This window comes from Pterocles gutturalis, unplaced genomic scaffold (assembly GCF_000699245.1).
Source record: "Pterocles gutturalis isolate BGI_N339 unplaced genomic scaffold, ASM69924v1 scaffold32682, whole genome shotgun sequence".
In the NCBI taxonomy this organism is placed as follows: Eukaryota; Metazoa; Chordata; class Aves; order Pterocliformes; family Pteroclidae; genus Pterocles; species Pterocles gutturalis.
Window position 1 is genome coordinate 14,644 of NW_010116524.1, and position 13,348 is coordinate 27,991.

At 40.1% G+C, this 13,348-nt stretch overlaps 1 protein-coding gene across 1 annotated transcript; it reads right to left on the reverse strand.

Annotated features, from left to right (window-relative positions):
• Window positions 1–339: 339 nt before the first annotated feature.
• HMGN3 (high mobility group nucleosomal binding domain 3) lies at window positions 340–12,289 on the reverse strand. Its single transcript, XM_010075544.1, has 6 exons — window positions 12,275–12,289; window positions 9,192–9,242; window positions 3,879–3,908; window positions 3,178–3,225; window positions 1,355–1,468; window positions 340–834 (listed from the first exon to the last, which is right to left on the reverse strand). Exons 1-6 carry the CDS (start codon window positions 12,287–12,289, stop codon window positions 796–798), a joined length of 297 nt encoding a protein of 98 aa, XP_010073846.1. The 3' UTR covers window positions 340–795.
• Between the last annotated feature and the right edge of the window lie 1,059 nt (window positions 12,290–13,348).

The window sequence follows — 13,348 nt, forward strand, 5'->3', positions numbered from 1 at the left end:
ACAGAGTGGGGGAGAAACAAAGCTACTTTTAACAGTTATGTCCATTTCTATCCATCAAGCAATTCATTCCGTATGGATAGCCTGTTACAGACACAAGATCCTGCTAGAGTATGGCAACGCTACTCACCCTGTGACAGTGCATCTGAAGAATGTATCTGCAAGTCCCTTAAGTTGTGGGCCACCGAAAGTCCCAGCCTGCTACTCCTGGGTGGTTATTTTTTAATCAGACATCACCAAAACATCAAACGGACTGCATGCAAATCATTCAGTCTTCCTTGGAACAGTTGGAAATAGAGTAAGGCATTCCTCAGATTTAGAGAAAACATTAGGAGGCTGTAGTTTTGCAGGCAAGGAGACCTTTTATTTTAATCCATTAAAAGAACCCAAAATAGTCAGCAGGTGGCCACATCTATCCATGTTTCATTAAAATCACATAAACCCTAAGTACAAAAGCACCACTGATTATTGCTCTAGAAAAACTGCATGAAAAATTCAAATACACACAGTAAAAACATCACCATATGCACAAGACTTGATTTCTTAAAGCAAGTGTATGGAATGCTGATCCAATTTTACACATACCTTGCAATATTAAGTTGATATTTATATTACTTGGCAACAACGGGAATTTCTAAAAGCACTGTTATGAGAAGGGAAATGTTCATATCATATACAGTTTAATATGTCAACTATCATAGTCCTAAAAAAATTAGCATTTACAAAATACTTGATAAAAATATCTTTTAAAAGTTGTCCAAGAGGTACATAAAATCAACCCAAAATTTTCATGATATTTCATTCATTCTTGTCACCTACAGATTCAGTTTTCTGAGCCTGGGGAGAAGAAAGAAAGAAAGAAAGAAATTAATTACTACAGTACATTGCCATTACATACCTAAATACCCAAACTACCCCATGTCCTTTGATTTCTTATTTGCAGCAGCTCCGTTTCAAGCCTCTGTCCGTATTACATTTACACAAACACAACAGGTACATCCACACCCTTCTCTTAAATCATTGGTCCCAGCTTTTCAAAAGCAATACAAGCCTTACCTGCCAGCTTCCATTGTTCCTACTGACAAGCACCACACTACTGCCTGTTTCTAGTCACTGCACACATGCTGAGTGCTCTACCGTACCCTCAACTTTCACTCTTTCAATCTGCCCTTTACTGAGAGTGTGCTGGGTGGGACACCTCTGGAGGTTGAAACACTAACAGCTGAGCGAGAGATGCGAATCTGCAATAACATTATGGGCAATAAAAAGAAACATTATGAACATGCTATCAATGTCTGAAAGGCTGAATAATTAAAAAACACTGATTCAATCAGCAGGAGGTATGTGTGGCAAGTACCTCTTCAGCTTTATTGTCACCATTTTCAGATGGTGTAGTACCTTCCTTTGCAGCTTCTTGCTTTTCATCCTTCTTCCCTTTAGCACCTTTGTTGGCCTTTGTTCCAGGTTCCTTCTGACAGAAGATTAAAAACATGGGCACAGACATTGTATGAGTAGCCAGCACCCTACATCTGTATCAAAAAAACATCATGGGAACTATAACGCAAATCTCGGCAAGCTGGACGTGCTGGACGGAAACAGAAAACCAGCCAAAGACTACCCGGAAAAATGTATATCCACAGAAGTTATATAGACTCTCAACATTTCTAGAAAATGCTGATGTCTGCTTCTTTATTGTTTCTGCTAATTTACAGGGACACAAAACCCCCTCCAACTATTTTGGTCCAACTGAGCTGCATATACAGAGTTATACACAAGATATCTGCATTAACAAATCCAGTTACAGTATTCTGGAAGCTTATTCAGCCAAGCACAAACACCACACTTTGTGTAACAGCACCACACTTTCGATTAACATGAACTATTAGATTTTAAAAATTAAGCATTTTTGTTGGCTGCCCTTTTGTTAGTTTGATAACATCTGTGATGTTCATTCCATGTCAATGAAAGAACCAACCAACACACTAGGGAGGCAAACTGATAAAAATCCATCTGCAGCAACACAAAGCAGAGAATTTATCAGAAGGAACCATTCTAACAGCTACAGTTTCATTTGGAGATTTGCTCTTAAACAAACAATTCATATTTTGAAGTCTACTTTCTTCTTAAATCCTTTCTCTATGTACATTATTTATGTTTGTGATCTAAGGCTAGTAGAGAGACAGGGTACGGATTTTAAGTGCAGTGGAATAAAAAAATTAAGTGTACATGAAGCTATAGGAACTACCAGACTCCCATCTGTATTAACACTCTTTTTTAAGAGGGGAGCGGGATGGACTCGGTGAGACTTTATTGGTAATTTCATTTGATAAATCATAAAATGGTCAAAGTCATAGTTTTACTTTCACATACAGACTTGGTATCACGATACTTGCCCAACTGAGATACCAATAGAAGGACTTGAAAAATGTAAGTGGGAAGGGTGTTAGACTCCGTTTCCAGCATGTTTTTTTTCCTGATAAAGCAATTGCTTTTATTTAACATTCCCCTTGGGCACAAATAAATCTACAGTTTCTGAAGTACATGATTTATATGCAGAAATAATGAAAAGGTATTTCAGACACTAATAAGATTTCAATTTTACCATAACTGGCCTAGAAAACCCAAACCATTCAAATTAAATATATTTAATTTCACCTTTAATTATAATTGTGCATTCTCAGCAACGGCCAGGCTTCAAGAACAGATAAGGGTTTCTCACTATGAAATTAAGTACTGCCCCTCTAGACAAGGAAACAGGATGGCATAGAGTAATTTCAAATCCTACGCAGAAATTGCTAGGTCTCAGGTGGAGCTTATTCAAACAACCCTGTACATTTCAGGAAGGATAGAAGAAAGATTCTTCTTAAACTAGGAAATCCCTGTCAACTAACAGTCTGCATATCAAACAGGCCAGACATTCTGTGTGGGCCAGTAATGAGGCCCGGAAGGGGTGGAACAGAAAGAAAAGAATGATCTAATTTGGGCTTTGGTTGGTTGTTGTGTTTTTCCGGTTTTTTTGGACCGGGTCGGGGGAGGAAGGGGCGGGCAGGGAGCTGTGGGGAGGGCAGGGGAGCGGATGCCTCACAAACCCACTGTGATTTTAACTGCTTGCAATGCAAAGGAGGAATATACTTGCTTACTATTGGCTACAACGATGGCAACCAAAAATAAAGTATTTACCTTTGTGGTTTTCCTTGGTTTGGGTTCAGGTTTTGGTGGAGCAGGCTTCTACAAAACATTTGGAGTTGCACAAGGTGTTAGACATGTTACCAAAAGCCAGCCAGCCACCTCCACACCCCAGCTTTCCCCCACACCACGCTTTCTGCTGATTCAGTATGCATCTAGGAAAAGACTGGAAAACATCAATGCACACGTGCACCTCATCGCTGTCCACACCCATTTTCCTCCTCTCCCTCATCTAAGAGTCAAAGCAATTTGGGGGGCATTCTAAGAGTAAAATGTGGACATCATTACTAACTATTTAAAAAAAAAGAAAAAAGTCATATATGTTCTAACAGAGAAGAAGAACTAAAACCAAACACTAGTAGTGGCACCAAACGAAGTCCCTGAAGGACAGTTCTTCCTCCTTCCCAGGGAAGTAGCTGCATTTCCACCACTAGCACAAGCCTGCAAAACGGTACAAAGTCAATACTGCACGTAACAGTGTTGCACTGAGGTGGGGAAAATACATCTTTTATCAGAACAACCCCAAGCCTGAAAACCTGAAACCAAGAAAACATAGGTAACTTTAGCTCTAGAGTTCTTAAATACCCCTCAGCAAGAATAAAAATTGAACCAAGCAAAATACGACAAACCTGTTTGGTCTGAGAAATGGAATGTGCCTTAAAAAGCATAAAACAAGAGGTGTTACACATACTTACAGCCGACAATCTTGCTGACCGTCTTGTGGGCTACAGAAAAAGAAAAAAAGACAACGTTTTTCTAGGCTTACAGCAAACAGTATCCAAAGCAACACAGCATCAGTAATTTCACGGTGACAGCATAAAATATGCCCCTACCCATACACACCTCTATTGCCAGACACAATTCACATCTTCCTCATTTTGGATGATCAAAAATTTGAAAGGGACAAAGTGATGTGAAAATTAGTAATAAAAATTGTTCAGGAATTACAATGTCTAAATCTCCATATGGTTAAACACTTTTTTTTTTTGGCACCTATTTTACAAGTGCTTCTGAGTCCCTTGCTGCTCTGTGAAAGGTTCACAAATACAACAAGCTTGACTACCTGTGCACAGAACGCTGAACCTCTTATAGATACTGGGTAAAAATATCATCTGATTAACAGCAGAATAAAGTTAATATCCTTCCCCAGAGGATACCACAGCCCTAAAATTTCAAAACATGAAACTAAGTCCTTCCACTTCCTCAGTTCCCCACACACTCAATCCAAGAGTCCAGGTGCACAAAGACAGCTGCAGGTCGAGAGGGAGAAATTATTTCTTCTATTTAAACACAATTCTCAAAAGGAAAGAAGTCAGTCAGTTATTCTGCTTTCCTCCACCTTACTTTATCACTTCAACACACCTTCCTTAATAATTCTTATTTCACTCTGTTGTTTGTTAAAGACAAGCTAAGCCTTAGAAATTGTTGTAAGCTCATTAGTTTGTTCACAATATTTTTGTATTCATTAAAACAGACGAACCCACAATCCAGGCACACAGCATGGTTAGCAAACAGTTAAAGTTTGGTGTGTGTCTTAAAACTGGAATCACACTTGCAGCCAAAATAAAGGGACAACTCAACTGCAACAAATATCCCATGTCACACAGCTTAAAAAGTGAATAAAAAAAATCTTCTTAATTACATATTAAGCATTCAAGTTGAGCTGAAAAAACATGGCACCACAGATCCCGCAACAGGAAAAAGCTGTTGGTAATATCTGAAGAATGCGGTAACTTGTATTCATTGGAGCCATTTAAGTATTCTTAGTGGAAAGCAGTAGCAAATAGTTCCAATCTGCACCCAGCAAAATAGAAGTCTTGTCCAAAAGCACCTGAAGATATGTTCAGCTATCAAATATTCATGCATCATTAACAAAAAAAAAAAGTAAACCTCTTTTTGTCTTGGCAGTTTAGAATATCAATGGCTTGTCAAGCAGCCCAGCGCTATTTTACAGCAGGTTAAATTAAGCATTTCACTTGGTCAGGTAATCAAAGAACTCCTAGCTCAAGGCATCTTTTACAAATCTGTTTTCTTAACTGATGCTTTCTGTCCCTCAGCATTTGGGCACTGGAATGTTTTGTTAGCATCTACTGTATAAATGATATTATATTGTTTTAGATAAAATATAATTCCCTCCCATATTACCCAACTGTTCCTGTTCCACAACTGGTTTCGTAGAAGGCTTGTATTGCCTTAAGAAGTCAACATAAACCCTCAGTTCTTCAAAAATACCTGGCAGGTAAGGAATTTTAATTCTTATTCAGAGTTTGTATGTCTTTTGTGTTACCCAATTATAAGGAGGGAACTGCAGTCAAGTCAGCAAATATCACATTTTAATGTGCTTTGGGAGCCCTTGTCCCCCCTTCAGACATCTGTACTAAGCCGGGAACTAGCAGCTTGCCCAGCAGTCTCGCTGACAGCGTCCCACCAGCCAACACCTGCGGAAAGAGCCTATGAAATGGAGCAGACACAGAACAACGCTTTGCACTTTCCTGCTGTGCCAGCTTCTGGCAGTCTACAGCTGAGAACTTTCCAACCTGGATATTATATCCACATCACGTGTTTAACAGTCTCTGAAGGTAACTTTCTCCATACATTTGTCTAATACCCCAGTGATCCCATTTGCACTTTCAGTTTCCACAACATCCTGCGGAAATGAGTTCCGTAACAGACCCAGGGAAGCTGTGGATGCCCCATCCCTGGAGGGGTTCAAGGCCAGGCTGGATGAGGCTTTGAGCAACCTGGGCTGGTGGGAGGTGTCCCTGCCCATGGCAGGGGGGTTGGAACTGGATGATCTTTAAGGTCCCTTCCAACCCAAACTATTCTACGATGCTTATTATGCTCTGTGTGGAAAAGAAAAAGCAAAACTTTTCCCCCTCTGTTGTCTTTTCTGTAAACTTCTTGCCTCTTACTTTCACTAGATTCCTCTTGTTTTCAGGTTACATGAGTAATAATTCCCTAACTGCCTTTCTCTGTGTTATTGATGATTTTATCATGCCTCTGTTACATATTAAAAAAAAAAAAAAATCAAGAATCCTAGAAAATCTGGGTTGTGGTTTGTTTTATTTTTTTTTAAAGCTGCTCTACATCCTCTGTTTGTCCCACTCGACTCAGTATCCTTTTCATTCTATCATGGCCTTTTTAAGGAAAAGTCAGGAGAGCTTAATTTAGTAGTCCCACATCTGGGAGCACAACAAATTACTTTAGTGATACACTGATGTTTCACATTTCGCCCTCTAGTAATTTCTCCTATATTGTAATTATGTTTTATTTAGAGGAACTGACATTTTCTAATAACTATTCTCTCTTATTTCACAATTCACTGATTAACAGCTGATTTGGTGACCAGCACTGTGTCTTCCCCTCCTCCCTGTGTATTAATTTGCATTTCTCTATACTGAATTTCTATTAATATTTTATCACCTACTCATCAGTGACATAACAGCTTTCTCAGTCTCTCTCACTTCTGACTACCCTGCTTATTTTTTTGTAAACTTCATCAAACTTGGTCATTTCTCCAGTACCTCTTTTCCTAGATCATTAAGTAATGTATTCAGCAGCACAATCCCAAACACATATCCTTCCAATAATTCACTGTTAAATCTCCTCCATAACTACTTCTTCCCTGCTCTCTTTTCCTATCTTTATTTGTTACCAGTTCTTAGGAAGATCTTCCCTTTAACCCACGCTAGATTAGTTTCTTTAACAGCCTGCTTGGGGAGCCTTATCAAAAAGTGCTCTTAATATGCAAGTGAATGACACCAACTGGCACACTATCATTGTATCTGTCGACTTCTACAAAGAACTCAACTGCCTCAACTATGACTTCTCCTCCAAAAGCCGTGTCAACTCTCCCATTATACATTTGTCCACATATCCTTTTTAAAAAAAAACAAAACAAAACAAAACACAAACAAACAAAAAACACAAAAAAAACCCCACCTACTTTTTCAAGTTAGACTCGCTTTATTTTCCAGAATCCCTTATCTAAAGTCCTGGGAGCATGTCATCACCTTCAGTTACTCTAGTACCGAGGCCAATGCAGGCAGTAAATTACATACTGCACTGAACAGGTTGGCAATTGCTGGTGAATACTGTCTAGTCCTTGCTCACACTCAAAGAATGTCCTCCAGACTCTACACCCATGAGAAAAGGCTCCACTGTGAGAACCTCCTTAAGAATTCTCCACAGCCAGAGTTTCATTCCTGTTTTTCAGCTTCACATTTGCCATGCTGCAGGGTTCGCTTCTTTCCTCATTATTTTGCATCAATACAAAAAACACCTCTCAGAAATAATAAATTTCCCTTATTTTGCTATTAAGCCATTCTGGGGGGTTTTTTGGGCGAGGGGGGGTGGTGGTGTTGAAATACAAGATGCATTTCTGCAAGCCTCTAGCATGGCATACCGCAAAGCCTCTCTGCCGCCTGAAACCACTAAACAAACTTTTTAGCTGCTTCTTTTAGTACACTCTCATTTTAAATAAAATTCCCTTTCTTGGTATCAAATCTTACCACAGCAGTTTATTTGCACTTACATTCCTGCAAGGATGATGAACCTGAATATATGAGGTCATAATTACAGAATAGTTCTGACAACTGTCTTTTTAACTAGCTACAACATACTACTGAGCATCAAATAAAGAGCTGATTATACTTTTATTAGTCCTTTGATTTGCTCCTCCAGGAAGAAAGCATTTATAGTTTTAACTTTTTTGTCTTTGTATAGCTGTATCTACTGAGACCATATTAATTTGGTTTTTGTTTGTTTTGTGTTGGTTTTTTTTTCCTCCCCTAGCATCAACAGCTGCTATTATCTCACCTTGACTGAAGACAACTCTAAGAGCTCTCGTATTTCAGAGTTAGCAGGCTCTCTCCTGCTTTTTGGTCTTTCTTCTTTATTCTAGCAATCAAGTCTCAAATTTTTAGGGGAAGGAACTGTCACTTTTCTGGCTCTTGAAGAAGTAATACTTAAAAATTTGGAGAGAGAAAAACATTCATTCCAAGCAAAGGAGATTATTATTTTTACTATGATTTAGTCAGCCTTTTCATACTTTATGAAAAAAAAAACCTAATTTGTCTTCTAGGAAATTCCACAGGAAGATACTCTGGTATCAAAATCTATTTTGCTCAGACATCCTTTTTACTCTACCCGTTTCTTTCAGGAGCTTACAGTAAACATCTCTATTGTTTGAAATATTTCCACATTTCTACTGCACCATCTTTTTCTGGCAGACTGCACAACCACCAATTTCTCAATTCAGAAAGTGTAAACCTTCATTAGACTATTCTTCCCGTTCAAATATGCTCAAAGATTTACAAGAGCAATTAATTGTTAATTCATTTGAATAGTCACCTATTCTTTTCAAGGTCCTGATTTAACTGTCTGCCACAAAAGATGTCAACCTAAGAACATTAATCCTCATCATTCTCTACCTGTTTTTTAAATTCACATTAAGGGCCATGCCAAACAACCTAGTAAACTTGGCCGTAGAGGTCAAGGTATCACCGGCTGTCTCCTTCCCTTCTCTGACAGAAGTTACTCAAAACAAATTCGGAGAAAGAAAACACACAAATGTGTCAGCTGCTCCAGTTTAGAGCCTGGCATCTTAATTCAAGACACCCTTTAATCAGTCACTTAAGCTAAGAATAGTTGTGAAGTAGACTGGCTGAGATGTGTGCATTAACCTTCTGCCGACCTGCCAGAGACAGAGCAACAGTTCCAGGCAGCAGCAACCTCCACTTCTGCCACAATATCCACCAGAGCTTGTCTATCAAAGCCCTCAGGGTTTCTGAAATGCATTCTGTGTACTGGCAAGTTGCATGAATCCTCAGTACACCAAAACCAAATGATGACAGATAAGCTACAAACGTGGTTTATTGTCATTACTCCCACTGAAAATCTCACTAGAAGTGTCAGAGCAATTCATACTCTTCTGACATGCAAGATTGCAGATTTCCACTTAAATAATTACATGCCAAAATAAATAAATAAAAAAAAAAGACACTTGCCTCTTGTTTAGTTACTTTTGCTGCATCCTTGCCTTCAGCACCCTCTGGAGACTGAAAGAAAATATTAAGTCAGTGTTTTTATTACAGACTTAAAAGCATCCAGACAACAGCAAAACAAAGATTATGGTGAAGATTCTTCTTTCTATACATTGCAGTAACTTCAAGAAGCCTGGCAAATTTACATTGGTAAAGCAGCATTGTACCAAAGCCATTCTAGATTCTCCAGGCAAGACCACACGGACTGATCATGACGAGGTACATAGATATCATCTCACACAGCATCCCTCCGTGGTCTCTCCAGCCAATTAACGAAAGCATCCGCAGGCTCCATCCAGGGGGAGCTCCAGCTAATCAGCAGTTGGCAGCACAGCAGTATGAACTGGAAATACGAGGTTTACTCTACTAGGGCTTTTGAAATCCCTGAGAAATTTAACACGTTTCTTCCAAAACATGAACTTAACTAGTAATGAGGTGTGGTGAGATGAGCCAAAAAAGCACAGCACTACTGAAATGAGTGATTTCTTTACCTCATTTACTCCTTTTGTGCCTCAGGCTCACTCAGTTGGAAGCTTTAACAGTATTTTTCCCTTACCTCATCTCCTCCATCAGAACAGTAAAAATCCATAAAACACCAAGCCATTGACAGGAAAGCTAGGGACACACATATCTCCCCACAAGAACAAAGTATCAACCTGACCATTCTAATGCTGGTCTTCCAGAGGGACTCAAGGAAAGCTAGTTAAACCACAGGGGTGGGGTGCGGGGGATAAATAAAATCAAGCTTCTGTCTTTTGTTTACAACTCAAGATGTATTACTTCACGTTTTGCAAATCACTGATTTTCCACCTAGGAGCAAGCGATTCTTGGAAAAACAGCGAACAGCAGCAGTTAAAGAAGGGAACATGTTTCAAAAAGGCGTTTAACAGGTAGCAGAGAAGGCAATTTAGTCGCTGTTTTGTTTTTCAATCAGTAAAGGCACAGGGTAGTTATCTTTTCCCTTCTCTTTCCATTTCAATCCTAACCCAGATCTCCCTCCAGGTTTTGACTCAGAATGTCTTGTAGTTACACAGTTATGGTTTGGAGTAGGGAGACAGACCAGCTAGTTTGCAGCAGCTGACCACTGCCTTCTCCTGGCACTGGCTCTAACATCAAGACAGCCCTCACCAGAGAATAAAACACGGCTTTGCTACTGTGTGCTCTCCTGACAGAAAGGAAGCATGCCACAAAAGCAGCTGGTTAAAAAAAAACAAAGTCGAGGACTGATCATGTAAGCAGCTAGAGAACAGCAGGAAGTTAAGCAGCACTGCACAGAGCAGAGCAACTCAGAATAGCAACAGAGTCAGGCATCCAAAATGGAGCCCAAGCGACCGTCCCCGGCGCTGCGGCAGCCCCTCCGGCCCCTGCACGACTGGTTCAGGCTTGCATTCCTAAAAGCCTTTCAGTTCCGTTACTGAAGAGCTGCTACAGCTTGATGGTGTGGTGCTGGGAGTATCAAAAGCTGTCAGGAAAACAAAACCAAGTAGTTCCACAATCACTGTCAGTAACAAAATCTTGTTTCCTACAAGTTCCCTCTTCAGCTCCCGAGACAGTCCACGCTCCGGGTAGAGCTTTTCTCTAGTCCCTGGATTCATAACATCTGCTTCTCCTATATTAATTTTCTCAAGTCTAACAAACTTGCACCGTCCCCTTTCCCCGGGAGGGAACTTGAATAGCAACCTTCTGGTCCTGGGCACCTATTTATATGGAAGTTCTCTCAGCTTTTATAATCCATTTGCTTCAGACGCCAGGCTAAAAAACTCACCATACACTCAATGAATCTGACTGGCACTCCGCAATCGGACTGTTTTACCCTGCTTCACTTTTAGGAACCACGAAGTTTGAAAGAGTGCTAAATCATCACAAGATGGCACTGCCACATGCTAACAGCCTTTCAGTAACTGCCCAGGAGCAAACCCTCACCCTGCGATACTGCACAGCCAACACGCAGGGATTTACCCCATCCTCTTAGCACTAACGACAGACAAGTCTCCTACACTCCTGATAGACAGGGCAGCCTGACTTTAGATGCCAATATTATTGCTTGACAACGGACTTTGAAAACTGCTCATGAGGCTAACCACAGGGGAAAAAATTATATTAAAATAATATTAATGCAACCACAACTGCTGTATACTATTACAACGATATATTACACAACATACTTCAACTAAGTTAGCTAATTAGCCCAGCATTCCCTCTCAAGTTAGAAAATCCAACTGCAATTCTGAAGGCCACGCAACTTTCTCCATGGAGGGACACGCACAGTAATAATTCTCAGAGGTGTGAATAAGCAGCAAGGGGTTCTGACACACTCTCATTTCTATTTCAGACCTGCTCCCTCCTCTCTGCAATCACCACAAGTCCAGGTGTTTGGAGGCTGCGCTCACCCTTCCAGGGTCTGGGCTCCCCAGTATGCTGGCAGAGCTGTGTGGGTGGCTGGATCACGAATAAGGTATTGATCCAGCCGAAAAATAGCCTGTTGCTTCAACAAATTCATAAATATTATAAATATATATACAAATTATAAACCTATAGTCTTCCCTGCACAGCTGCACAAACAATTCAGCTAGTACAACAGACGAGAATGAAGCAGCACAGGGCAGCTGCAAGCAGCCTGGGACTCTTTAAGCTGAGAGATACGCACAAAAAATATTTATGTCAGGTATGGCTACAGTATATTTGTTAAAAGATGAAGAGAAACTTATTTTCCCCTCTGTGAGTCCTGCTTAGACATTTCACTGAGTCCCAGCTGATGTGGACCTTCACGCTAGTTTTTGCAGTACTTTCTCCTCTCCTTAGGCACCGCAGAGATTTCTACACAAATGGATTTGAGCCAAGCATAGTTCCCAGAGAACTTGGCATTGTCACAAGCAGGGACTGTCTGCACTAGTATCTGCAAGTCACAGGACTTTTATGTAGATACCACCAAAACCTTAAAGTCCTTGTCCCTAACTCTTCCACAGGAACCCTTCCCCCATCTTTTGTCCTGGTGACAAGGTACTGAAGGACCTCTGGTTTCAAAGCAACCAAACCTACTAAGCAACCTGTCCCCTTGGCATGTTTTTCCATGTGACATAACGCTACGGCTCACCATATTTCCCATGACATGCCAGTCACATTACATTACACCCTGGAGACTGTGCCTTACATCGTGAACTACTCAGCAGCAGGACTGGCCACACTGCAAGTTTTGTGCAGCACAACCAAAGACCAATGCAAGCACTGGATCCCTTGACAAGGGCAGTGCTCCAACCTCAGTAATTCTTCAGCTGTACTCCATCATACGCCTCTATTGTACTCATAAAGTAGCCCCTATAGGCCTGCTGTGCCTGATACTGTAGAGATGCCTACAAGAGACAAGACAAACAAAATAAAAAAAAAAAAAAAAAGCAGATAGCAGTGATTTTTTTTTTTTTCCCCAATCACAGAGGTACACAGAAGGAAAGAAGCTGACTGGCTAACTAAATATGCTTTTCACATTTAAACTAATACCAAGTTTTAAATTCAGATGACCACGCACTGTGTCATACCTCAATTAACACTACATATTGGCAATAAGATCGTAAATTAAGCTGTAGCTAAGCTTTGTAAGACCTGTCACAGCTACATAACTTTTAGACCCCAAGATTAACCTGGAAGGCTGCATGTAAGATTCCCTGTGTCTATCACTAGTCAGCTTTTTTAATTTGCTTTTTCGCCACCCCTTTTTAAGGACAACCTAGAAAATTATTTTGAAAAGATTGGAAAAAAACAAACAAACAAACAAAGGAATAATAATAGAGGATAGAGAACATTAAAAAAATCAAAGGAATATTAAAACTGAGCTTGTTTGTATACACAGTTCTTGCATTTCACCACCTGTGAAGTATACACATGAACCAGTGTTTCCACACACAAGGGCAATACTGAGATAACTGCAATGCCAACACCATCACAGAAGTGTTAAACTGAAAACAGAAAGATACATAACTGTTTCAAGGAAACATTTAATAGAACATACAGGCAAATTTCCTTTTTTTATTGTTCTTCAGGCTGGGTTACCTGGTAGAGATGCACCACAAAAGAAACAGAAAGGTTCAGTTTTTCTAATCAAAACCCTGCAATATAGGCAGGATGTA